Below are 25,201 nucleotides of genomic sequence, written 5' to 3' on the forward strand. Positions count from 1 at the left end.
AGGTTAAGAAGCACTTGAAAGGTGGCCAGTTTGACTGGCGCACAGACCAGGTTCTCTTTCCGTCTTGGGCCTTGAGTCCCCAAGGGAGAACATGCAAGGATGCCTGTGCATCTTGCCTGGCCGAACCCAGAGCCTTCAGGGAGCATTCATTCTTCCGTCTCACAGGCTGCTGTAGCTGCATCAGGGCTCAACACCCTGCTTGAGGGCGATGGCCAGTTCACGCTCTTGGCGCCAACCAATGAAGCCTTTGAGAAGATCCCTGCTGAGACTCTGAACAGAATCCTGGGTGATCCAGAGGCCCTGAGAGGTAAGGACACTCAGTTCCTCGTTCTGCCTCATTGGGGAAGCCAGATTGTGCCCAAGATCTACTTTTTTTTTTTGTTTTTTTTTTTGTCTTTTTCGGTTTTTTACCGGTACCAGGGATTGAACTCACGACTGCCTGCTTGCAAGGCAGGCGCTTATGCAGCTGAGCTAAATCCCCAGTCCCCCAAGATCTACTTTTGTCCAAGATGAGCACATTACCTGATCTCAGGTGACTCTCAGGAAGTTCACTACAACCTAACTTGGGACCATCCAGTTCCATGACTCCCATCCAGCTAGGTCTCCACAGAATCTAAAGCACAGCCCCACCCTGGCTCTAAGGGACAAGCCTTGACACTTGAAGCCTTTGTACAGGGTTAAGGAAGGAGGCAGAGTTGGAAGTCCATAGCTGAGGATCAGCAGACACAAGAAGAGATAAAGTTAATGATGAAGACCAGAGCAAGGCTGTCAGGTGGAAGTACGGGAGGTGTGTGTGTGTGTTGGGGGGTCATGGTATCCTTGAGGTAGAATCATCATGCTGATTCTTTAAAGCTTCCTATGTCTGGCTAGATGGCTCATAGGGAAGTCAGAATTATAGTATAAACCAGCAATAGTGAGCTCTTAACTCTCTACTGCTGGCTCCTTCCGCAGCCCAACATGGGCTGCCGAGTTAGGTGGGGCATGACCATTGGTGAAGGGAGGAAAGGAAGGGAAATTGGGGGATTCTGCCCTCTCCTCACCTGGACCATTTCAACTCCAGGAGCTCTCAAGATCTGTAAACGCTAAGCTGCTTGATGAGCCTTGACTCCCCTGGAAAGGAGAGTAGGTCCTAAGTCCCCAGTGTCCCCCACCATGCTATTCCTTCCAAATATAATCCAGAGATGACTTCATTTCTCTTGAATATATTTAAGTATACCTTTGCTATCAACTATATAAAATGCCTACCACTCCCAGATAGCCTAAAGATTCAGAATGTTCTCCTCCTGGCTTGCCAGGGTTAGGAAAGGACATGTTTCTGAAAGCACAGATGGGATCTGTTCTGTTTCTAGATGGTTTGGGTGCTTCTATATGCCTGTATTATGCTAGTAACTGGGGCCCCAAAAGTGAATGCAGCCAAATTTGTGTCTTCAAGACGTTAGTCTAGTAGCATGGCAGGCTTCAAAGTGGATGTTGGGATCTGAACTGGTGAGTGCAATGACAGAGATGATCAACAGGAAGACACTCAACACACTGGTCAGGGATCTCAAAGTCTGCCGGAAGAGATGAGATTTAGATAAGTCTCAGCTTAGTTTGTGTCCCATTGAGAACCGTGTTTCCTACTGTTTTTGTTAGCCTCCCATTACCATAACAAATACTTGAGATAATCAACTCAGAAAGATAAACTATCCTTTGGCTCGCAGTTTTGGAGGGTTCGGTCCATGGTTGGTTGGCCCCATTGCTTGTATCCCTGTGGCATTGAGGCTACTTAGTTGTTGTCAAGGAAATAAAAGAGAGAGAAAGAGATAGGGTCTTCCAGTCCTCTTTGAAACCTTGTCCCCAAGTCCTCCTGCTAGAACCCACCTCTTAATGATTCCACAACATCCAAATAACGTCACCCTGCAGAACAAGCCTTTAACACATGGGCTTTTGAGGGACACACTGTAGCTCCCGTTAAAACACCTTATTTTACAGAGCATAATTTTATCTTCACCCTTTATTATAAAGTGGAAGAACCTTTAATTTATGCCTTTGTGGATCTACTTTTTCTGTTGAGTAATTGGTTTACCAAAAGCAAGGACCCTCTCTTTCTCTTGCTGTAGCTGTGAACTTGAAGGAATAGGTTTAACCACACATTCTCCTGCTGTTACAAGTGGGCTGGAAGATAGACAAAAAGCAGCCCCAGGCTGGAGCATTTCGTGTGAAGCCTGACCTCCAGTCTTGGCCCTGCTTACTCCCTGAGTGGCCCTGGCAAGTCACCCATGCTAGGGCTTCAGTTTCCTTCTCTGAGAAAAGATTCCCAAAGGGTCTTGCCATCTTTTGTCTTCCCCACTGGCTGAATCAGGTCAGCACTGGGTTTCTGAGCCAGTGCCAGCAGCCCAAGGCCTCGCGGGGCCTCAGAACTTCCTCCTGTCCGGGACAGCGCAGTGTGGGTTCTCACACTCAGCAACAGAGTGAAACTCACCTCTGTCGTGAGAATGCAAAACAAAGGGCCTTGGTGGCCTTGGAGAACGTAGCTAGGAAACTGCTCAGCCTGGGGTGGGGCATATCCTCCTCAACTGTCCTTGTAGCTGCCTCCATATAGAGGTCATGAATGTGCCAGGAAGAACCCTGATGGCATCAGAGGCCTTCTCAGGAACCTTAGCCCTTGCCCTTCCCTAAAGTAACACTTGGATGAGTGATAAGCAATTGGATTTATTATTTACAGGTGAGGCAAATGGGGTAGCAAAGGCTGTATCTCAGGGTCCCCATTCTCAGCCTCTAAGATAAATCCTGGTCATTTGGGTAAATGAACAAAACCTGGACAAATAAAACAAACAAATAATTCACAACTTTCCTATTCTGCAGTTTCCACTTTTCCTACCCTATTTTACATTTTTTATAAAGGTCAGTAGATTAAAAAGCCCTATAGTAGGCTCACTTAAGTTTTCCCTTTCCCCTTGAAGTTTAGGTCCTCATAAGAGAATCCCCCTGAAGTTCAGTACTTAGAAGTTAATGGCTGGCATTCTTTGACCCTTTCCTCTGCCATTAGGCAGAGTTGCGTATTTAACTCTGCAGAGGAGACCCATGCTGTTCCTATCTCCAATTTACTGATAAAGACATGACTCTTGAGGACATTAAATGGCTTGCCTAGAGTCCTACAGTAGGCCAGTGGCCATGGGATTCAAACTCAAGCAGCCAGATTGCAGAGTCCAGCCAGTTTTAGGGAGCGACAGGTGGGAGAGGGAAAGGCCCCAGAGCCTGTGCTGCTCCAGCCTGTCTCAAGGTACTTACATGACAGAAGATGGTTTTCACAGCTGGGGCAGGCTGCAGGCTAACGGCTCGGGCCTCTGACTTTACCTGTGTCCTGTGCTGCCCCCAGATCTGCTGAACAACCACATCCTGAAGTCAGCCATGTGTGCCGAGGCTATCGTCACAGGGCTGTCCATGGAGACGATAGAGGGCACCACTCTGGAGGTGGGCTGCAGTGGGGACCAGCTTACCATCAATGGGAAAGCCATCATCTCCAACAAGGACATCTTGGCTACAAATGGTGTGATCCACTTCATTGATGAGCTGCTTATCCCAGATTCAGGTACACCAGGCCTCCAGGGACCTTGTTCATGTCCAGCTTGCTATCCTTCTGCCATTCCTAGTGATAGGACGGTGGAGATTCAGGGGCCTTTTGAGCCACTTCCCTGCTTGAACTCAGCTCACAACCTGTTAACTACTGTAAACTGGTAGGCTATAGCCAGATTATGAAGAGACTTGAGTTTTAGGCACAGGAATTCAGATATTGTCTTGGAGGCAGTGGGGGCCATGAAGGGTACATAGCAAGAGAGACACAATCCAAGAAGCCTTTCAGATAATCTGCCTGCTATAGTTAGGTGCAGAAGGCTATTAGCTGACTTCAGAGCGCATGCTTTGCACGCAAGCCCATCCCAGGGCACTAATGTAGGGTGGGTGACTGCATAGGCTTTGGTACATGTCTGTTAAGCCCATGAGTGAGGGAATCTCACAGGGAGAGATAGGCTCTTTCTATGTAAGTGGTTATGGTCTGATTGCACCTTACAGCAATGTGGTCTCCTTGCCCCCACCCATTAGGCAGACCTCGATTAAGCTGTCTTGGGGCCTGGGACAGCTGCTGTCTTCTGCCGAACCACGGTTCATTCCATTCCCCCATTTGTTAGGTTTTCTGATGACAAACCCACGGGGCCCCGCCATGTTCAGAGGGCTGTTGACTTGCAAGATGAGATTCCAGCTGATGAGTGTCACGATCCAGGGTGGATGAATGATAAGTGCAAACAGCACTGTTAACTTCTGAACCCCTTTCCCCTTCCTGTAGCCAAGACACTGTTTGAGTTGGCTGCAGAGTCTGACGTTTCCACAGTCATTGACCTCCTCAAACAAGCTGGCCTCAGCGCATATCTTTCTGGAAATGAACGTCTGACCCTCTTGGCCCCCCTGAATTCTGTGTTCAAAGGTAACATGGACAAAAGCACCCCTGTCTGTCTCTTGAAGCAGCCACCCCACCCTTCGACTCCATGACACTCTCCTGACCTACAGCAACCATGGAGCCTTAGACCTTCCTCCCAGCTCAGTCCAAAGCAGATGAGACTCCAGCAGAAAATTTAGGTTTACTGTTGTTTCATTTGGTAGAACTGAGAAGGCATTTGGGGATCTATGCCTCAGAACTCAAGGCTTTGTATCTGCCAGGAGAGTAGATTATCTCCTAGTGTTTGGATTTGCAGTGCCAATACCAATGTATAGGCAAGAGGTCCACGCGAGGGTTTGGCTGAGCTGCAGGTGTTCAGAAGACAGGAAGGAGGGCCAAAGCATCCAGATGCTGTCCCTTCTCTCTTTGAGAAAAATGCCAACATCCCCCAGTCATCTGCACTGTTTTTTTCCAAAGAAGATGCCAGATGATAAGGAATATTTGCAACGTGCTTTATTTCTCAGTGTCCATTTCTAAACTCAAAGAGGGGTGGGCTCTGCACTGTCTTTGTCTTGCCATTCTCTTCATCCCAGGAGCCTGTCTCACGGGACCTAACCTCACCTCTTTTCACAGACGGAGCTCCTCCTGTCAATGCACAAATGAAGAATTTGCTTCTAAACCACATAGTTAAAGATCAGGTGGCCTCCAAGAATTTGTACCACGGACAGATCCTGGACACACTCGGTGGCAAAAAACTCAGAGTGTTTGTTTATCGTAATGTAAGTTCTGGGTCCCAAATCCTGCTTCTTTCTTTGCCTTAGCTCTAAGAAATGGGAGTTAATGCAGTGTAAAAAAAAAAAAAAAAAGAACCTTAATAAGCAAGAGTTTGTCTCAGAACTGGTTTCTAATAAGGAAGTAATTTCTGGGATGTTTATACAATGTTAAGTGAGATTCTGCAGGAGGATTAGAATCTTCTCTGGAAACTTTGGAGAATACACCACACACTTGTCTGACCCAGACTGCTAAGCAGGAAGCCACTGGAAACACAGAGGACTGAACACACAGAAGAGGGATGGTGGTTTTGAATCCTCCTGAGCTTACATAGAGAGAAACCTCTGTGTGCAGACAGTGCAAGCACAGTTTAGCCCAAAATGTTTCCTTTTCTCTTCTGTGTCTTCTCTTACACTGAGATAGCAAATGAGAACCATAACTCCACATCGTGTCTGGTCTGGGGCCAATCAGCACCGTTTGGTTAAAGGTGGTTATTGTCTATTGAATAAGTGAATCAGTGACCTCTGTCTATTTATTTGATTGTCAGTGGGCCTCACATGTAACTGATATGCTCATTATGGGGGCCTCTGTGTAACTTAACTGGGGTTCCTAAGGCTATTCTTTCCTTGAAGAAGATGATTTTGCACTGTTTTTTCACCTGGAAAATATATGCCATGTTATCCCAATCTTCACCCAACATAAATTCACTGACCTTTGTGAGTGTTTGGTCCCATCCTCATGAGCCCCTGGACATACTAAGACTCCCCCTTGGGAGAATAATAGTCCCCTTCTCTGTGCTCCTTGTCTGCAGAGCCTGTGCATCGAGAATAGCTGCATCGCTGCCCATGACAAGAGGGGACGGTACGGGGCCCTGTTCACCATGGACCGGATGCTCACCCCACCCACGGGCACTGTCATGGATGTCCTAAAGGGGGACAATCGCTTTAGGTAACCAGTCTCTTCCCAGAGTGGGACTTGTGCCGAGTGGTCATACTGGGTAGGATGATGGACCTCAGCTTTTTGTCAAGCTTCTTACTTCCCCAGAGACTTGCTTGACACGAGAGATGCACTGGTATGACCATCCAGGCTTGGGGTGGGTAAGGATGTGGGTCACCTTGAAATCTTAAGTAGAGAAGAAGCATTACTGCAGGAATATCACATGGCTTGGAGGGTGTGACAAGTGTCTCAGCTTCTGTGCAGAATCTATCAATTGGCAGTTGAAACCTCCACATTAGTTTATTCTTATACTCTGTTCTCTGTCTCTGGCTTATTCACCACTGAGTGCTATCATTTTCAATGTTGACCTCACTGATTTCAGCCACCTGCACAAGGACAATACCCCCACTGCTGTCCCTAGAAGCATTACTCTCTAGGCTCTGACTTCTCTCCATTTAATGGATCATAACGTTTACATTGGGTGAAGGGAAGATGCAAACTAGAATCATGCCCTCTATGCATAGTGTGATACAAAAGTCAGTGAGGTGTGTGCACTACCATGTTCTGGGCTCTGCTGCTCTCTGTGTGAAGGTATGTGAAAAAAATGTGGCCCTCTCACTTTCTCACAGGTAAGTGACATCTTCTATGTGTATATCTCTAGCATGCTGGTAGCCGCTATCCAGTCTGCTGGGCTGACAGAGACCCTTAATCGGGAAGGAGTCTACACAGTCTTTGCTCCCACCAACGAAGCCTTCCGAGCTATACCACCAGAAGAACTGAACAAACTCTTGGGTAAAGACCAACTTAAGTGCATGTTCCCACCTTTCTAAATTCACAGCCCATCAGGAAACACCTGACACCTTGCAAAGAGGCTGATTCCAGAGATTTAATAATAAGACAACTTGAATAAATGTGGGTGGGATCAAGGGAGTCAGTGAAGGGTCATAACAAGGTGACCTTTGTGGGAAAACTTTACCACCCCAGGGCCTGGGTGTAGGGGTGCAGGCAGGAGCCAGGGAGAGTTTGAGCCTTAGACAAAGGGCACAGATAGCAACCAGGGCCATTTGTGGCCACTAACAGGACAATGACAAGAGAGGCCACTAAGTTCCCTAGTGCCCCTCTCCTACTGTGTTACTTTTCTCATCAGAGACAAATATCCAAAATCTGCAAATTAAAGGAGGGGAGGTTTATTTTTGGCTTATAGTTTGTGGAGGTTCAGTCCATAGTCAGCTGCTTCCAAGGCAGGAAGAGCATGGTAGAGGGGCATGGCAGAGTAGGAAACACTCAGGGCATGATAGTGAGAAGGTAGACAGAGCTGAACCTAGGAGGGCTGGACATAAATCCACCCTTCGAAACCCCTAGTGACCGACCGATCTCTTCTAACCAGATCTTACATCCTAACTGAAATCAGCAGTAAGCCCCCATAATCCAATCACCTTCCAAAGCCCCACCTGTGAGTGCACGAAGCTCTGGGAGACATTTTAAGTATAAACCATAATACCTCCCACAGGCCAGTTGCCTTCTGGGCTTTGTGGTAGCTCCTTAAACTGTGTGAGGCCAGGGTTATGCAGTTCATTGAGGTCAACTGCAGGGGGCGCCAGACCAGGCTACCACAGGAAGACTTGAACTGAATGAAGGTGACAACCAGCAGTCAGGTCCGGAAAGTGTGTTTTTCACTCATAACCTGTAAGAATAATAATGAATCCATTTACCTATACTAAATGTTCCTCGGGATAAAAGCCTTCCCATCAGGTTACTAATGGCCTGAGACATTTAGATGAGAATGTTTAGGAGACAAGCTGGCAGTTACAAGCTTGGGCTCCTGGATTACCTGAAAATGCATTCAAATTCTGGCTCTCGTGTCCTCAGTGGACACTATGGTGACAGTGAGGGGGATGGGGTGCAGTGATGAATCAGCTCTGATGAATGCCTGTAAGACGCTTCCACTGTTGCAGACAGGTAAGCGCAAGGAGGAAGAAGAGGACGAGGAAGGACCTTAGCCAAGCATCCAGGTGCACATTGTTTATGCCTCCCTTCCTGTGGGTCACTAAAAGGCTCAGGTCGCACTTGACTCTGAGCTACATTCATATTGTTTAATTTTCTTTATTGCTAAATGATTGCCTGCATCTGTAAGGCTATGGCTGTTCCTGAGAAGAGGGGAAAAGTTCACTCCCAACATAAACTTTCCATCTTCTCTGAGTCTGGCAAGAGAGGAAGGCTGGCCAGGTGGCCTGAGCCTGCCCTACTTCTTTCTCATTTTCAGCTGTGTGAGAGCCAGGCAGGGGCACAGGGAAGGTTTCCCAGAAGTATCCCCAGGCCTATGTGCAGGGTAGCCATGCACCGTGGTCCAAGTGACCTGAAAAGGAGGGGACCTTTGCATTCAGGTCCTGACTGATTCATTTCCTGCAGGCAGTATTTTGGGGGAGGAGAACTCTTGCCAGCCCCAATTGTGGATGCTTGCAAAGCAGTTGGTTCGGGTGTCTCCATCCCCTGGAACTGCTGCGTTTTTATCAATAACCAATGGGACACTTCGCAGTGCTTCAAAACGTCTTCTACTTTCAGTTTCAAGGTGCTAGAAATAGCCCCCTGTGAGCCCTGGTAAATCAGCCATTGGCTGGCAACAAGAGTATCAGGGTGAGAAGGCCACTGGCCACCTTAGAAACTGCCTCCCATAGTTAATTTGGGAAAGGCCAGGACACCTTTATGAGCAACCAGACGCTTCCCTCACTGGTGGAGAAGCTGATGCTGGGTGAAAGAAAGGCTGGGACATGCCAGGAGGGATGCTGAGAGGGAATAGCCCCTCGGTCCTGAACTCCTAGGCTCCATCGAGCCTCCAGAGCACAGCTGTTGACTCTTTTAAGTCCTCCCTTCAGGAAACAGCCGTCTCAAACAGAATATGCATTTGAGGGTAGAATGTGTAAATATTTCACTACTGTGTTATAACCGGCAGAAGCCATACTGATGATGAAATGTCCCAGATGCCGGTGTTGGAGACGTCTCTAGATTTCCAGGCAAATATTTAGCTCATGGAAACATGAGTCATACCACAGAAGAGTATGCATTAACTCCTTCTTAGCAGCCAGGGATCTCAGCATCCCAGAGAGCCCAGATTCATGGCTATGGATGTATTTCTTCTGCATCTGTATCCTTCCTCCCTGTGACCATAAGACAGACAGATGGGTCATGGGATGAGCACGCAACAGGTGCTCAGTAAATGCTTGTTAATAGGACAGGAAGTTCCCCATGTTGGGTAACCATTTGGCTTTTCTCCTGTGTGTTTTCCTTGACCATGCCAATTACTAATCTAAGTATTAACTGTACTTCTTTTTTCCCCACAAACCTGCAGGAAACGCCAAGGAACTTGCCAACATTCTGAAATACCACATTGGTGATGAAATCCTGGTGAGCGGAGGCATTGGGTCCCTGGTACGACTGAAGTCTCTCCAAGGAGACAAGATAGAAGTTAGCTCGGTGAGTGTGCCAGCAAGTAAAAGGCTGGCCACACCCTGCCACCAGGGCTGTGTGGCTCAGCTCATCTCAGATGGCATTAGACACACAGGCTTTAAGATACACTCTGAATTTCCAAGTACAATTTATCCAACGAAAGAGAGAAAGGAGTAGAGTCATTGGGGAGATCAAGTGAAAATACAAAATGACCTATAACTTCCAGATTTTCAGGGGAATAAACCATCTGTTTTGGCATCTTGGTGATAGTAGGGGAATCTTGAGAGACTCATTCCCTAACCTTTCCCTACCCCTACCCCTCAAACCCGGGCCCTCAAACCCACGAACCAGACCATCTCAATAGCCTTTCTCAGTTCCCCTGTCAGTGCTCGGAGCCTTCCTTGTTCTGCATTTTGAAGATGCTGGTTTACTTCAGAGCTTTGCTAAGAGTGTAAAGAGGGAGAGGAGAATAGAAAGCCAGTAGCAAATGAGCCAAGAAGCTCTGGGAGCCCCCGTTGGCTACCTGGACAGAGGCCACTGACCTCCCTATAGAGGGATCTCTCTTGGGCATATGAGTGGCTGTGGCTCCCTGGCCTGCTCTCCTGATCTTTAGCATCGCTTGCTTACCAGTGTCTCTTGGGAACATGGGACAACACATAAGGACCTAGGGGTGGAAGTGACTGCATTGACTTTAGCGGATCACCAGAGAATTTCCCAGCATCTAGTTTTGGGTGTTGGGGTCCTTCTGTCCGGAGTCCATGGGCTGTTCAGGAAGACTGAAGATACATTTACCCTCCATGAAAAAAATACTAAGCTGGGATTTAAGAAGAATGAAAGGGACTTTCGGCTGGAGTCGAAGGCCTGTCTTTTGTGTTCCACTTTCCAACCTACATAGCTTTTAAAAAAGGCACTTTGCCTCTCTTAAGTCTCAGTGTTCACTTCTGTTAAATGAGACAAGAATATCAACATTCCCCAATCTAATCCCCATTAAATTGCAGTGTGCCGAATCCATCGAAGGGATAGAAGATCTGCAGAGAGCGGGGACTGTTTCACTCACCAGACTGTTCCTAGTATGTGCATGGGACCTGGCACAGGCATACTGGCCAAACAAGCAGCCAGGGAGCCGTGCGCTGTGGCTAACAGTTGTTACTGCTTTTTCTCTTAGAAAAATGGTGTAGTGAGCGTCAATAAGGAGCCTGTTGCCGAATCTGACATCATGGCCACAAATGGCGTGGTCTACGCCATCACCAGTGTTCTGCAGCCCCCAGGTGAGGTGGGCTCATCATAGCCCCACTTGCTCTGCAGCTGGCTCTGCAAGTGGCCAGCAGTGTTCAGTAGAAAACTGCTAAATAGCTATCAGAATACTGTTGCATGGTGACATTCACACAGTGCTCATGTGGCTAAGAAGGGAACTGGGAACTGGTTTCAGATGTACCACACTAAGGAACTGGAGGGCACATTTCTTGCTGAATTGCCAATACTGTCTCAGCCCCACTACTCCAAGGCCCAGTTGCTCATGCGCACACCACTACTGGTTGTGAGTTCCCAGCCACTCCTCTTACGGTATGTCTTCACCTCCCCACCTACACACACACACACACACACATACACACACACACACACACACACACACACACGGTTGAGCCTCAGTTCTTCCTCTTCTCATTGTGCATTCACCTTTCTTTGAGGTCTCTCCCTATGGGTCAAAATCCACCATGAATTATGAAAAGTTACAGGGGAAAATTTCATTTGGAAATGTGAGCCCAAAAGCTCAGCTCCAACTCTCACTCTTGGCTGCTGAGAATGCCATTCTAACGGCTTTATACTCTGACTGAAGGCATCTTCTCTTTCCTTTCCAGCCAACAGACCTCAGGAACGAGGGGATGAGCTGGCAGACTCTGCTCTTGAAATCTTCAAACAAGCATCAGCATTTTCCAAGGTAAGACACCCACTAGGTTTGTGCTTAGCAGGAGCACTGCTGGGCCTCTGCTTGGGCCCATGGAGAGCTTCTCTGGTGCCCTTGGCTGCTTTCCCAGGGCTTTCTTGAAACTTCTTCCCTTCCCTGCGACATCCTCAGTCCAGTCTATGTGGAGTTCAGAGAATTCAGTTCCCATTTCTTTTGTGGGCTAAAACCTAGGCATTTAGACAGAGGAGCCACAGATCACCAGGAAGCCATTGTTGGTGAGGACAACTTTGGACTGACTGTACCTGGCCAAGTGGGCAGCCCATTCTGAGCTTGTCTTCTAGCAGTTTGCCCAGCCCTGTGCCTGGGCCTCTGAGTGGTCTTCCATTTTCCGTGGCACTACCCATCCTCAGTGCTGCTTGGTTCTCCCACTCCATATGGGTCCTGGGCATGGGGTTAACTGAACCAGCTTTCTATGTGGAGCCTCCCTTGCTGGCCACAGCCATGCCTCCCTCTTGAGCCTCTTCTTCCTTCTGGGTATCCCTTCCTGCTCCCCAGGACACAGGCTCTTTTGCTTCACGCTGGGTACAACCTTATAGAAGTTTGCATTTCAAAAGAAGAGGCTGCAGGGCACATTTGGGAGCCCAGAGGTGGAATCCTAGCCCACTTTTGAACAGGAAGGTCTCCCAGCAGCCTCCAGGAGACTACAGTGCCTGAGCTCCTACTCCTCTTCTATACAGCTCTAGCTCTCAAACTGTGGCTGTGGTCTCCATGGGAAATATGGCATGGGGGTCTCTCAGGAATACCTACCTCAGACTCCACTTAAAGGGGCTTGCACAGGCTAGGAAGGGCTGCTGAGGCTGGCTAAGTGGTTCTCCAGGGCCTATCAGTTCTGTTTTTCTCTTCCTCTTCCTTAACCCAATATTTCTAAGGCAGCAGTGGACAAAGCTGTTTCACTGGACAACGCTATGTCATAAATGGGTAAAGGTATAATTTTCATGAGAAAACTTGATGTCTTGTGTTTTCTTTCAGGCTGCGCAGAGATCCGTGAGACTAGGTAAGTCAGGTCTGGGTCTGCTGATCCTGCAGTCTTGTTGAGCAAGCCCCTCACCCCAGCAGACCCAAGGCTGCCATATGCTATATACATAAGGTCATAATACAATAAAATAAGCCCGACCCTTAGGCTCAGACCACTGGGGTGAAGTGAGGTTAAACATAGAGAATGAAATTTCCTTCTCTGCACAATGAAGATAATAAGAATAACACAGCCTTTTAGGGCTGATGTGAGTGTTGGCGTTGGGAGCATGGAAATATTACACAGAGCTTGATAGGAACCTGTGGTGACAATGGGCTTCCAAGCTGACGGATGGAGAAAGTCCCAGGACACCATCATTGAGTATGAAGTGAAGTTTCACAAACCGAAAAGCATCTGCTGTATGCAGGCAAGCAGGGCAGGAGGACACCATTGAGTCTCCATTCTAAAGATTCTGACAGTGTCTGGGTAGCCATGGAAAGGCCACATCTCACTTACCTTTTGAACTTCTCTCTTTCAGCCCCTGTCTATCAGAGGTTATTAGAGAGGATGAAGCATTAGCACCGAGGACCACAGGAGGAAAGCACCTCAGCTGCTTTTACCAGTTTCTCTCAGTTTGCCAAAGAGACTATTTGAATGTGTTCAAAGCAAGTGGTCACACTTCAGTATATATGGGCGGCAACATGAAATCCAAGCCTCAGATAGGTGGGGGAATGGGAGAGAGAGATGTGCTTTTTATTTTTTATTTTTTGTTCTCCCTAAACCTGGCTGTTAACCCACTGCATGCAGAGATCTGAATGTCGTCACCTGACATTCACTTCCAGAAGGGACCTATCCCAGACTTGGAATTTCCTACTTAAATGAGTGCCTGGAAGAAGAAGCTGCGGTATCATGGAGCTCACAGAACATGAATCAAGCAAGCCATCATTCTGGGAAGTCCTGGAGCAGTTTTTTAAAGCTCTTATACAGCTGGAGAAATGGCATCATTATAAGCTATGAATTGAACTGTTTCTGTAGCTGTCTTGCATCTATGCGTGGCTTGGACCTTTCTATGTGGCCCTATCTAGATAGAAAAGAAGGGGTAGATAGAGCATGTAGAGCCCAGGTTCCCTGAATATGACACAGTCATGGTGTGTTTGTAATAATAAAACCAAAGAAATGTATGCGGGGTACGGATGGGATCATGCGCTGGCCTGGGTGTCAGGGCGGGTTCTGCTCCTCAGGGGCTGCCATGCTCCTCATACTCAACTCCATGCAGAGAAGCTCAGCAAAGAGCTGAAAAGGATGTGTCTGAGACCCTCCAGCAGCAGCCCTCAGACCCCAGATGACCGAGAGTTGTTAGAGCCCAAACTTATGATGAACTCATTTTCTTCTTTTTTGAAACAAGAGTCTTGCTATGTAGTTGAGACTGGCCTTAAACTCACTCTGTAGCCCAGGCTGGACTCAAACTTGCAGCGACCCTCTTATCCCAGCCTCCCAAGTGCTGGCATTGCAGGCACACAGCACCATGCCAGCTAAACGTTTTCATCTCAGCCTCCATATCCCCAAAGTTTCAAGTCTTCAGTGTTCCCCATGCCTGACACTTTAGTCCTATTTTTCCAAAGCATCATCTGCCAGCATGATGATTCCCTATCTTTGCACTGAACATTTGGCTCCCCAGCCCCACACTCTGAAGTAGCTGCCAGCACTGTCCCGTTACATAGATGAGGCGACAGAAGCTCAGGAGAAGGAGCTGCCACCCTAGTCTGCTGGCTCCCAGAGACCAGTATGTGACCAAAGAGCAAGCCTGGAAATTTTGGATGCTACCTTCTGGGCCAGCCATGCTGAAATCACTTCCTTGCTTGAATCTCTGCTGTCTAGACAGTGCTCAGCACTCTAGGGCTGTACTACCTAGCTGTGGCGGCATTACTCCTACCTGTGTGATTTTGGGTAATCATTTAGCCTCTCCGGGCCCCCGCTTCTGTACCAGGAAAAGAACTGTCTCATCTGCTTTTATTCTGAATCATCAGCTCATCTCATGATCCCTACAGAATGCTGGGTACGGCATCAAAGGTTCTGAATGTTACCATGCTGTCTGGGATGTTCAGGATCTGGGGAGCTATGTGCTTTTGTATGTATCTTTCACAAAGGCAGCTCACTTTCCTGGAGGATGGCCTGGTCCTGCCACCTATACTCCATTCTGCCAAGGCTGATTCACCCCATTACATGGACCTAGTGACCTGACGATGTCTACAGCAGTATAATGCCACCCAGTGTATACTGCTAGGACTAGAGTGAGGGAAAAGGTAGAGTTCTTTCCTTACAAGAGCTTCCAGTTGATGTAAGGACAGACATAATATCACTAAATTCACTAAAACCATTCACCCAGTTATTCCACAAATATTTGTTGATGGCCACCTATGCGCACCCCATGTTAGACTCTAGGAAACAGACATACCCTTGTTCTCGTGAAGCTCCCCTATGGAGGGGGAAAGATCCATTAATCAGCTAATTATGACTCTGAAGAAGCAGTGCAGTTCTGGGAGAGATAAGACAAGGAGCTGGGGAATGGAGGACAGAGGAAGGTGTATCCAGGGCAGCCTGAAGCAGGAGATGCTGAGAGGAAGGACAGAGCTAGCTGAAGTGGAAGGGCAGCTAAGGGAGTCAGGGAGGTGTCCCGAGAGGTGAGACTGAGCCTAGTGTGTGCACCCAGGGCCTCTGTTTCCCCACAGCTCTTCCCTGCTATGCCTCTCCAGCAGTCGCTGGGCTTGCAGTGCCCTGACAGTCTTGCTCCTTCTGGGATCCCTGGCTAGGCTGCACTTTGAGCACCCAACATACCTACTTGGACTTTACACAGCATCCTATCCAAAGAGATGACTAATGTAACTTTTAAAGGTCCTGAAAATTAAAATAGAAATTGCCACATGATTTCCTTAAAAATGTCAAATCCTCAAATGCATGTTTAAGGTCCTTCCCGTGTCTCCCCTCCATCTCCCTTGCCACCCCAGCCTCTGCCCTTGCCCCAGCCCTTCCAGGAAGGGAGGGTCTGAGTTTCTCTCCTGGAGAGTCCCAACACTGAGAACCACTTGCAACCTTCTAGCCAAAGAGCATCCAGTTCGTTTTCCTGGGTCCTGAACAGTGCCTGCCCACCACACCAGCACAGCACACACACACACACACACACACACACACACACACACACACACACATTCTCTCTCTCTCTCTCTCTCTCTCTCTCTCTCTCTCTCTCTCTCTCTCTGTTTCTCATGAGGTCCCAGGCTAAGCATTAATCAGGTGCTGCCATCTGGAGGAGGAACTTTAGGGCTGAGGGCTCAGCCACCGGCTTTCCCTGGAGTGGGTGAGGGACAGGAGAGTCTCCCACAGAGTCCAAGGCAGAGTCCAGCACAACCAGGCTGTGCAAGGTTGTCAAGGCCTCTCCTGAGCCCTGACTGCTGAGTCCTCATCAAGGAAAAAGGAGCAGATGAAGGGAACAGACCTTGTTCCTTCTCTTTTCTTTTTTGCTGTCCCTCTGGGGCTGGCAGGGCCTTCTGGGATATGGACTACAAGGATCCTCAGTATTGGGGCACAGAGCTTGCTCCAGGATGGGCGTACTTGTCCCCAGTGGCCAATCGAGAGGCCCCAGTGGTGGACCAGAGAAGACCCTCTCCAGGGAACTGGGTGCCTGGCTACATTGTCTCTGTTGTTCCTGCCAGCAAGGCTGTGGCCCAGGAAAGTACTGTAAGATTTTCACTCTGCTGCTCTAGAAATGGGAACTCAGAGGGGCGATCTGCCAGGTTACACAGTGAGAAGAGGCTGGACACAGCCCTGGCCCACGTGACTGCAGAATCCTTACTCCTAAACCCACAACTCCCTTCTGCCCCGCTATACCAGGACCCAGTGGAATTTACACTGAGATCTACAGTATAAATGTGGAGGCTGTGCAAGAGAATCTGAACCTGAGACAAATGGATGAATTGTGTGCAGCAAGAAGGGAGTGAATAGAGAAAATTTCCCTGGTGAGCTGACTAGGAAGCAGGCCATGCTGGACCTTGGGGGCTGTGTTAGGCATTTTGGACAGTATTCTCAATGCCACTGGAGCATTCTAGCTGGGGAGAGGCATGGGGAGGGGTACACATGGTCACATTGCTTTATTCTGCTAAAATGCAGTTTATCACTTAAACCAACGTTGAGCATATGGTTCAGTGATATTATGCACATGTCGCATTGTTGTGAAACTTCTTTTTTGGCCTCCTCCCCTAGGTATGAGTTACTCAGAAGGAGCTGGGGCTCTGCCTAGCATTCAGCACAGGACGGGGCACACAGGAAGTATTCAAAAGTAATTAACCCAAAGCTTGGTTCCCAGAGAACAGACTGACTCTTCACTCAGTAAGGTGGACTCAGACTCGTAATTCCCCCTGAAAAAGGAAGAGAAGTCCCCCACCCCAGGCATCTGGGGTATCCTTCTGGAGGGGAGAATAACTGGGTACAAGAAAAAGACAAAGGGCCTCGTAATCACATGACGGAATGGGTCCCTTCCTCTCCAGTAGGCCACTCCACCCTCTGACTCTTCTGAGAAGGAAGTTTCATGTTTAGAGAGTTTTTTCCTTTTCCGAGATCCTCTTCCCCCAGTTCTATTAGCAGGAGGGAGGTTTGAGATTTGGGAGTAGCACAGGCAGAGGGAAAGACTCCTGATTACATGTCCTCATTTGGGCAGAAATGAGTTTTTGAGGAAACAGATGGAAAATTACTCTCTTGCCCTGGAAGTGGGACCAATGGATCCCTATGGTTTTTTTGGCAATAGCCCATAAATATTTCAAGTTCAGGAAGCCAGTTGCACGCAGGGACCTTTCCCTGGTGACAGCTGTGCTGGGCTCTTCACTGGAGGGTGGAGACAAAGGCCTGCTGGAGAGGCTGTTTCCCATCAGCTTTAGAGCAGAGGAGGCCTAGTCCTCCCCTGGGATCGGGGAGGGGGATTAGTACTCCTGGGTGTTTGGTTCCTCAGCCACATGGGGAAGCTCCTCAGATCCTGCTAGAGAGCAGGAAGGATGGGGTCTCTGAATCCCAGGCCCATTCCGAGAGAAACAGCTTGTATTCGGATCCACTGGGTACAGTCTAGAGCAGGAGACTTCATCCTTCGGGCCAGGGACTCCTGACAGACATTTCCTCAGGAAAATGTAGAGATGTTTACAACACGCACAACTTCGATTACCCTTTTCCTAAAGCCCCTCCTTTAAGTACACTAGAGATTGACTTGAATTCTGCAGCTCCTCATGCCTCCCAAATGTGACAAGCAAGTCCTAAGACACCTGGCTTAGACCCTGAGCACAGGAGGTTGTTAACACATACATACAACTCCAGTCAGCTGTCAAGCCAAGCCCCATTTTTCACTTGTATTAGGAGATAGAGGCTGTTCCTCGATAGCAGGGAGTGAGACAGAAAGAAAAGAGACGAAAGCAACAACCAGTGTGAGGTAGAGAAGCCCTCAGAAGTCAGTGCGGCCACCTCGGTAAGGGGACACTATAGACCTTGTGATGTCAGCAACATGGACTCCTTGGATGAACGATGGAGAACTCTTCTAACAAGGGAAAATCACACTGGTGGGGAATCCTGGACACCTAAGTAAAAACAAAGACAAAACCAGCAACAAAAAACTCCTACTTAAGCACTTAAGTAACATAGGATCATTTTATTTGTATTTCATCATTTACATATTTAAGCATATTCATAGGAAGTAGATCTTGAAGGCATTTATCAACAGTCTATCCTTTATTGTGGAGCTCATGAAGTCTATACCAGTGATCGATTAAAAAATAAAAGCCTTTATCATCTTTCTAAATGAATTTTTTAGTGTTAGAACAAAATCATTAGCTTATTTGTTTTGATTCACCCTAAGATGGAAATTCAGGGTCCTAATGAATTAATTTCGCCTACAAATTACCTTTCCATCAGAAATTCATCAATTACCTCCCCATCTGCTGCTATGTTTCTTTCCTGTTCATATCGCCTGTCTCTGGGTCACACTTTCTGTCCCTTTGATCTATATAGCTATGCTTACATCTGTAGCACACCATTTAAATAGGTGTTAATTTAGTATCTCTTAACTTCGTATACAGTTAGATCTCTTTGGTTTTGAAGGTAATGTTTTTCCTTTTCACAAAATTAACACTTTCTCATTGCAAAAGTTTTAGAAAATTTAGAACAGCAAAAAGAAAAACTCAAACATACAATTCTGCCAGGGCACACATTGTCAAATTACTTTAGCAGATCTTTCCAGATTTTGTTTTTGAGGAAAATCTGAGCATCTATAACATATTGTAATTTTCCTTTATTATGCTCAAATAATTATTAATAAGTTTCCAAAATAAAACAGGCATGTGGGAGTCAGAATTTTAAGACAGTTTCCATGACTTTCAGCTCTGGTGTTACTGCCTTGATGGCACCAGGAAGACAACTCTGGGAGCTCCCAGTTCAACCACACAGTCTTTTAAAAGTAGAGTTTCCTTAAACCGGTGACTGAAATGTGAATCAGAGAGAAGCTTGAGAAGGACTCCGTGCAGTGTGGCTGGTTTACAGGTGAGTGAGTAGAGGTCCATGAGAGAGAGAAGGCTGAAGGGAGAGAGCCCCAGCTGCTGGCCATTCAGATCTACATTCACAAGGACCTGAAGCCAGCCGCCTATCCCACTGAGCTTCGAAAGGGATTTCTCTCTGCGGCCTCCAGTAAGAGCCCCATGGACGCCATTCTGAGAAACTAAAGAGAGAACCCGGCAGAACCCACTCAGAATTCTGGCTGCAGATGTGTGAGACAAGGAGTGGGTGTTACTTTGAAGCTCCTCAGTTTGTGGTTACTTGCTAGGCAGTGATAGAAAACTAACACAGGGAGAAGGCTGATAAGAGCAACACCCTTTCATCATAACCCTTCTCACTATATGTTTAACATTAGAAAAAGTGCGTATTTGGGAATAATTGTATGAGTTTAACTGCACTTCTTCACTAATCACTTGCAGAGGCCACTTTGCACCATGGAAAGCCTGGGTCCTCGGTCAGCAGGGATCTCTGGGCCTAGAAATCAGAGAGACCCAGTGAACACCTACACTCACCATGCAGAAAGGGGCCTCCCTTACTGCAGGAATCAGAGTGATTCCCTGACCCCAAAACTTTCCCAGACCAACAAAAGACTTGCTAACCCCAGGTAGGGACTTTGTATGATCCCTACACTTCTATGTTTCCAGACTCCCTCCCTCAATAGCTGATGACCCAAGGACATCCATGCATGGTGGCATAACATTGGACCGACCAGCTCTATTCCCCATGAGCATAGCCTATGAGAGCTGATGGGGTCTTCTAGAATCAATGGTGCACCATTGCATTTAACACGTAGTGGTTCTTCCTTATAGCAGTCAGAGGTGGCCACAAGGCTGGCTAGATACAGATTAGACTGCAAAGGGCCCTGGAGCTCCTCAATCACACCCTCTGGTGTCAATAATTATGATCAAAGCCACATCTTACTGAAGCCTTGGTTCATACAAAGCCTCATGATAAGTAATTTACATTTACATTCTAATTTATTATCTTATGTTCCTGGTTTACAGAGAAGAAAACTGAGGCTCAGAGAAGTTGAGTAACAGCTATGTAGTGAATGTTTGTTTTTCTCTAAACTTCATATGCTGAAATCCTAATCTGCTGTGCGATGGCATTTGGAGATGGGGCTTTATGGCATAAGTCATAAGGTTGGAATTTTCATGCTGGAGTCAGTGCCCTTCTGCAAAGAGACCAGCAGGAACTTGCTTCCTCTTTTTTTCCACTAAGCCAAGATACAGCAAAATGGTATCCATTTATAAATCAGGGAAACGTCTCTATCATGAGTCAAGTTGGCTGGCACCTTGACTGTGCATTTCCCAGACATTAATGCTGTAATAATTTTATGTACTTTCAAAAGCCAGTGGTATTTTGTTATAGCTGTCTGAGTTAAGTCAGTTAATTTACCCACAGAAACACTGTTAAGGAAGTGATGGAGCCAAGATTCTCAGTGCAGTCTCTCTTAACCACTGCTTTGGGTAGCCAATGGGAAAGTGTATAAATGGCAAGAGAACATAGAGAAGTGAGTCTCGTCCTGGCTCCATGTTAGAATCCTCCCAGGTGCTTTTAAAAACCCTAATACTGGGGCTGGGGGTTTAGCTCAGTGGCATAAGCACCTGCCTTGCAAGCAGGCGGTTGTGAGTTTGATCCCCGGTACCAATAAAAATGAAAAGGACCAAAAAAAAAAAAAAAAAAAAAAATCCTAATCCTTGGACCTTAACTCCAGAGATTCTGATTTTATTGGTCCGGTGACTACCCAACTCTCAGTGGTTTAAAATTCTCCCCAGGTACTCTTAATGTGCTAAACAACGAGTCTCCAAAAATACATGTGTGATCTCCAGGCTACACATTGTCAGATCTTATTTCAGTTGTGCTGGAGAAGTCCAGGAATTAGTATATCTGAAAACTTGTTTAAATGAAGATTTGGACTCTTGGGTGAAGTCCCAGGTTAAGTGTTTCAAACAAGTTTCCAAGTGATACACATGCTACTTGGTCCAGGGCCCCATTCTGAGTGGCAAGTGTCCCCAGTTTGGAAGATCTGCCCTAGATCAATGTGTTCTAAAGTCTAGTTCTGAGACCCACAACATTAGCTGAGTGCTTGTTAAAGATGAAATTAGGGGCCCCATCTCAGCCTGACTGCATCACAAATTCCCTGTAAATTTAGGACGCTCCCTAGGTGATCCTGGGGGTGGGGTACAGTCTGAGGGCCACTATCAGAGGTAGGGAACACATCTGGTACAGTAGCCCAGGGCCAGCACAGAGGGAGTGTCTGACTCTCACCAATTCTCATTTCCTCTGGGGGCTTAAACTGGTCAGTCCTAGCAGGAAGCACAGGAGGCTCCTGCCGGCCACATCTGGAACCCAGCAGGAACTCTGTTTCCTGACAAGGTCAGGAGCAGCCACATTGGTATCATTATGTAAATATGCAAAAAGCAACATTCTTGAAGAAAAGCCCTTGACTTTGTGATTTTAATGAGGCCTGGCTCAGACCTCTCTCCAGATGTCATTTAAGGGTTCACCAACAACTGCCAAGGAGAGGAAAAACAGAATTGTTTGTTTTCTCTCAATTCAACTCTCAAATTTCTGGAGCCTAAACACTCATTTCTGGAAAGCTGTGGGGTATCCCAGGGCTGAGGAAACAGGAAAGATAGTGCCTCTCTGATAGGAGTGACCAGGATTATCATTCTACATTCATTCCTCCATTCTTTCCAGAATGCCTGTCGTAAGCCAGGCTCTGTGCTAGGAAGTGGCAGGAGGAATGCCAGTATGATTTATTGTGTTATTAATGGTATCTTTATTTATAATTAGAGCTTTCACATGTCACCCCAATGATGTAGGTAATATTAATTCCCCAATTTTGCAGATGAATAAATAAGCTAGAAGAAACTGGCATATGCCCAAGTCACAGTCAGCCAGTGGAGCCACAGATCAGGGAGGAAGACGGACAGCATAGCTGTGTCTGTGCTCCTGCAAAACCCAGCTGAGGCTCTAGGTTAGAGATGTGAAGGAAACAGCTACTAGTAATTGACGGATTAACCAGGCTGTGTCTGGTGGAGCCTCCCACACTGACTCTGCTTGCCTCTAACCCACACAGGTACGCAGGCTTCAGGAGAGCTAAAGAAAGACAAGACTGAATGTTTCCTCTGGGCACCACTGCTGCTTGATGGAGCGTCTCTGTTTACTTAGTACTGACCATCTTTTCACTGGTTCCTACTGTTGGTACAGTTTGGTCACTGGGGTCACGATGGTGCAGAGAAGAATAAGCTGGAATCACTGTCCAGTTCTCAGAATTCATAGGGTCTCATGGAGCCCTCTTCCTTCTCTGCCCTGAAGACCCCAAAAGGTGGGGGTCATCAGGGGCTTTTTCAGGGAAGACTACTGGTTTCCATAGGGGTGGGAGTTTCAAATACTTATTTATTTGTTTATTTATTTATTTATATATTTGCAGTAGTGGCGATCCAGCCCAGAGTTGCCCTACCACTGAGTTACATCCTTACCCCTTTCTACCTTTTACTGAGACAGGCTCTTGCTAAATTGCTGGTTGGGTTTGCACTGCAGCACCCCCCTGCCTCAGCATCCCCCACCCCTAGCAGGTGAGATCACAGAGGTACACCAGCTCACCAGCCCAAGGATTTCCCTTTTAAACACAGGGCCCAGAAAGCTCTCTGAGCAGGAGCTCCCTGGCTCTGAAGACAGGACTGCTCAGGTACAGCTGAATGTGGAAGGGGCAATAGAGAAGAAGAAAGGCCTTGGGCCATGGGGGTGGAGGACAGAAGCAGCCCCCTGGCTTCCCGGAGCACAGCCCCTGCCCTCCAAGCTTCCCACCGCCAGGGCTCTGGGCTAGGAGGTCTCATGAGGCTTACTTTCTGACACAAAAGTTCTTAAAAATCAGAACGCCAACAAGACGGGCCAAATAAGCAGCAGGGTCCCCTCCCGCCAGGCCCGGATTGCTGAGGGATGAGCCCTTCATGGAAAAGTAGTCAGGATGCCCATGACGTCGGGACCCAGAGACGAGTCTGAAAGGAAGAGAGCTTTATGAGCCGCGTGTCCCTGGCGGCAGGAGGCAGCCGGTCAGCAGAGCGCCTGTCTCCACTTCATCTGCCAGATGCACGCATGTTCATTATCCGCGATTTCCTGCCCAGGCTCTTGCATTAAGCTGGCGTGTGTCTCCAGCCGGCCTCTTGGGTTTCACACGTAAGGAGCTGAGTTCATCTCCCACTCCCTCCAAGACAGCTAGTTTGTGTATCCTAATATGAACCCAGGATCTCTGAGCATTCCCTTACTGTTTTCCTAACAGAAAACAGGAATGGAGGGTCATTTTCTGTGTGAAGGGTAGGCGGATGGGCCCCGCTGGGTGGCTGCGAGTGCTCCGGGTGGAAGGAGAGGGAGGGTCAGAGTCAGGGTTCTTGGGATCAGGTTGCAGAGGCCACGGAAAGGAACTGAATCCAGAGGCCATCAATTCAATGGTGTGGCACTTCCCTACCGCCCTCCAGGGCCAGCGGGGCTCGGGAAGAAGGCCACGACCTGCATGAGCCGAGGGGGCAAGGTCCCGAGACCCTCTGCTCAGAATGGGAGGCTCTTCCCACGCTCGAGAGCTGCGAGGCTGCACAGGCAGCTGAGGCTCCGGGACCGGAGCAAAGGCGCAGGGGTGTTATCAGGACCCGGAGGGATGGGTGGCGAGAAAGGGCCCTCGCCGGGATCCTGGACAGGCTCAGAGAGCTGAGAGGCCCCAGGGTAGCCCCAGAGCCGCTACCCCGCCTCGGGGCGCGGTCTCCTCCTCCCGGGGACGCAGGGATTCTCTGCGCTCTGGAAGACACCGCCTTACACCAACTCAGTCTTCCCCAAGGGCGCGGCAGCCACTTTCTCTGACGCCCTAGGGCTGGGCAGCTGGGCTACAGCTCCAGACAGGAATTAATGTGAAAACACTGGAGCCTATCTCCGCGCCGTATTCCGCTTAACTCAGAAAATACTCAGTCTGGCCCACGATGTGCTTAATACTGGGAATACCGCGACGGTAGGAGGTCCCCGTCCTGGTGCATGGTATATCCTAGAGGGCAGGAAACAGAGAAATCACATACGATGTCTGCAGATTGTGCAGACTACTAGGAGCAAACAAGTATAGAGTGGAGAGAGGAAGAGAAGGAACTTTTAGCGACCCACGCGTGACTGCACAGCTCAGGAGGAAAGAACTTGGGGCTTTTGAGGACTCACAGGAAAATCCCCAGGCAGCCCCCAGGTAGCTGTCAAGTCAGGACGGGAGGGCCTCCCAAGCTGGACTTAGCAAGCAAGTCCTCGTGGGTGGCGATGTATGCAAAGAAAATAGTCTGAAAGGACAAAAGGTGGTCTGTATTGTTATTAGGGGGGAGGAGGTTTGCTGAAATATGACATCCATAATCCACACCACTGCCTGGAGGTCCGGACGCCTCTGACCGCAAGGTCATAGCCTCTGCTGCGCCCCGCTCTGCTGCGCTGGGTTCCCAGGTGTTTGAATTTGCAGCATAAGGTGATCAGCTCCTCTATAGCATCGAGGGACGCCAAGCCCAGGGGTGAACCCTCCACACCGCCCGTCAGATCATCAAAGCCACTCGAATAAGTTTCAGCGAATTTAAAAGGGACAAAGAGCGCAACCCAAGTCTCCAAAACAAGGGAGCGCGTGGAAGTCGGTGTACGCGAAAGTTGCACAAAAGGGTCAGAAAGCACCCGCGGGTCTCGAACCCCAGCGCAGGATGTAGACAGATGATAAGTCCAGCGTGAGGAAGTAACCGCTTGAGCTAAAGCCGACCCGGAGAGAGGGCCGCTGCTGAAACTTCTAAACCCTGGAGGAGTGACGTGGCGGGGGCCGGGCCGGCGGCTTCCCCGCCCCAGAGGCCCGCGTCAGCTGGCCCGTCCCTCCGGCGGGCGCTGGGCCACCGGAGAGCTGGTCTTCCCGGGGCTCGCGTCCGCCCGCCAGGTCCTGGCTCCGCATCGTGGAGGCCACAGAGTCCCTAGGAGAGCAGAGAGAAGAGCGCGGGGCGCGCAGGGGAGCGGGTCACGGTGCCTCCGGGTCTCGCAGCAAGGCCACTGCAGAGTCCCCTCCTTGCAGAAGTTTTATGGCAGGCGACGAGACAGCCACGGGCCGCCTTAAAATCGCCCACTCAAAGGCAGGATC

At 48.5% G+C, this 25,201-nt stretch overlaps 1 protein-coding gene across 1 annotated transcript in view; it reads left to right on the top strand.

Moving 5' to 3' along the window:
- Tgfbi (transforming growth factor beta induced) overlaps positions 1 to 13,661 on the top strand; it is a 30,421-nt gene extending 16,760 nt beyond the window's left edge. Inside the window, exons 7-17 of the mRNA XM_003473267.5 lie at positions 166 to 307; positions 3,359 to 3,571; positions 4,322 to 4,459; positions 5,045 to 5,190; positions 5,994 to 6,130; positions 6,780 to 6,910; positions 9,465 to 9,589; positions 10,728 to 10,830; positions 11,422 to 11,501; positions 12,498 to 12,522; positions 13,019 to 13,661. Of these exons, the coding sequence (XP_003473315.1) occupies positions 166 to 307; positions 3,359 to 3,571; positions 4,322 to 4,459; positions 5,045 to 5,190; positions 5,994 to 6,130; positions 6,780 to 6,910; positions 9,465 to 9,589; positions 10,728 to 10,830; positions 11,422 to 11,501; positions 12,498 to 12,522; positions 13,019 to 13,059 (1,281 nt within the window). The 3' untranslated portion in view covers positions 13,060 to 13,661. The remainder of the gene's footprint in view (positions 1 to 165; positions 308 to 3,358; positions 3,572 to 4,321; positions 4,460 to 5,044; positions 5,191 to 5,993; positions 6,131 to 6,779; positions 6,911 to 9,464; positions 9,590 to 10,727; positions 10,831 to 11,421; positions 11,502 to 12,497; positions 12,523 to 13,018) is intronic.
- The last annotated feature ends 11,540 nt before the right edge of the window (positions 13,662 to 25,201 follow it).

This window comes from Cavia porcellus, unplaced genomic scaffold (assembly GCF_034190915.1).
Source record: "Cavia porcellus strain 051 isolate PalLab524CR breed Dunkin Hartley unplaced genomic scaffold, mCavPor4.1 scaffold_19, whole genome shotgun sequence".
Lineage (NCBI taxonomy): Eukaryota > Metazoa > Chordata > Mammalia > Rodentia > Caviidae > Cavia > Cavia porcellus.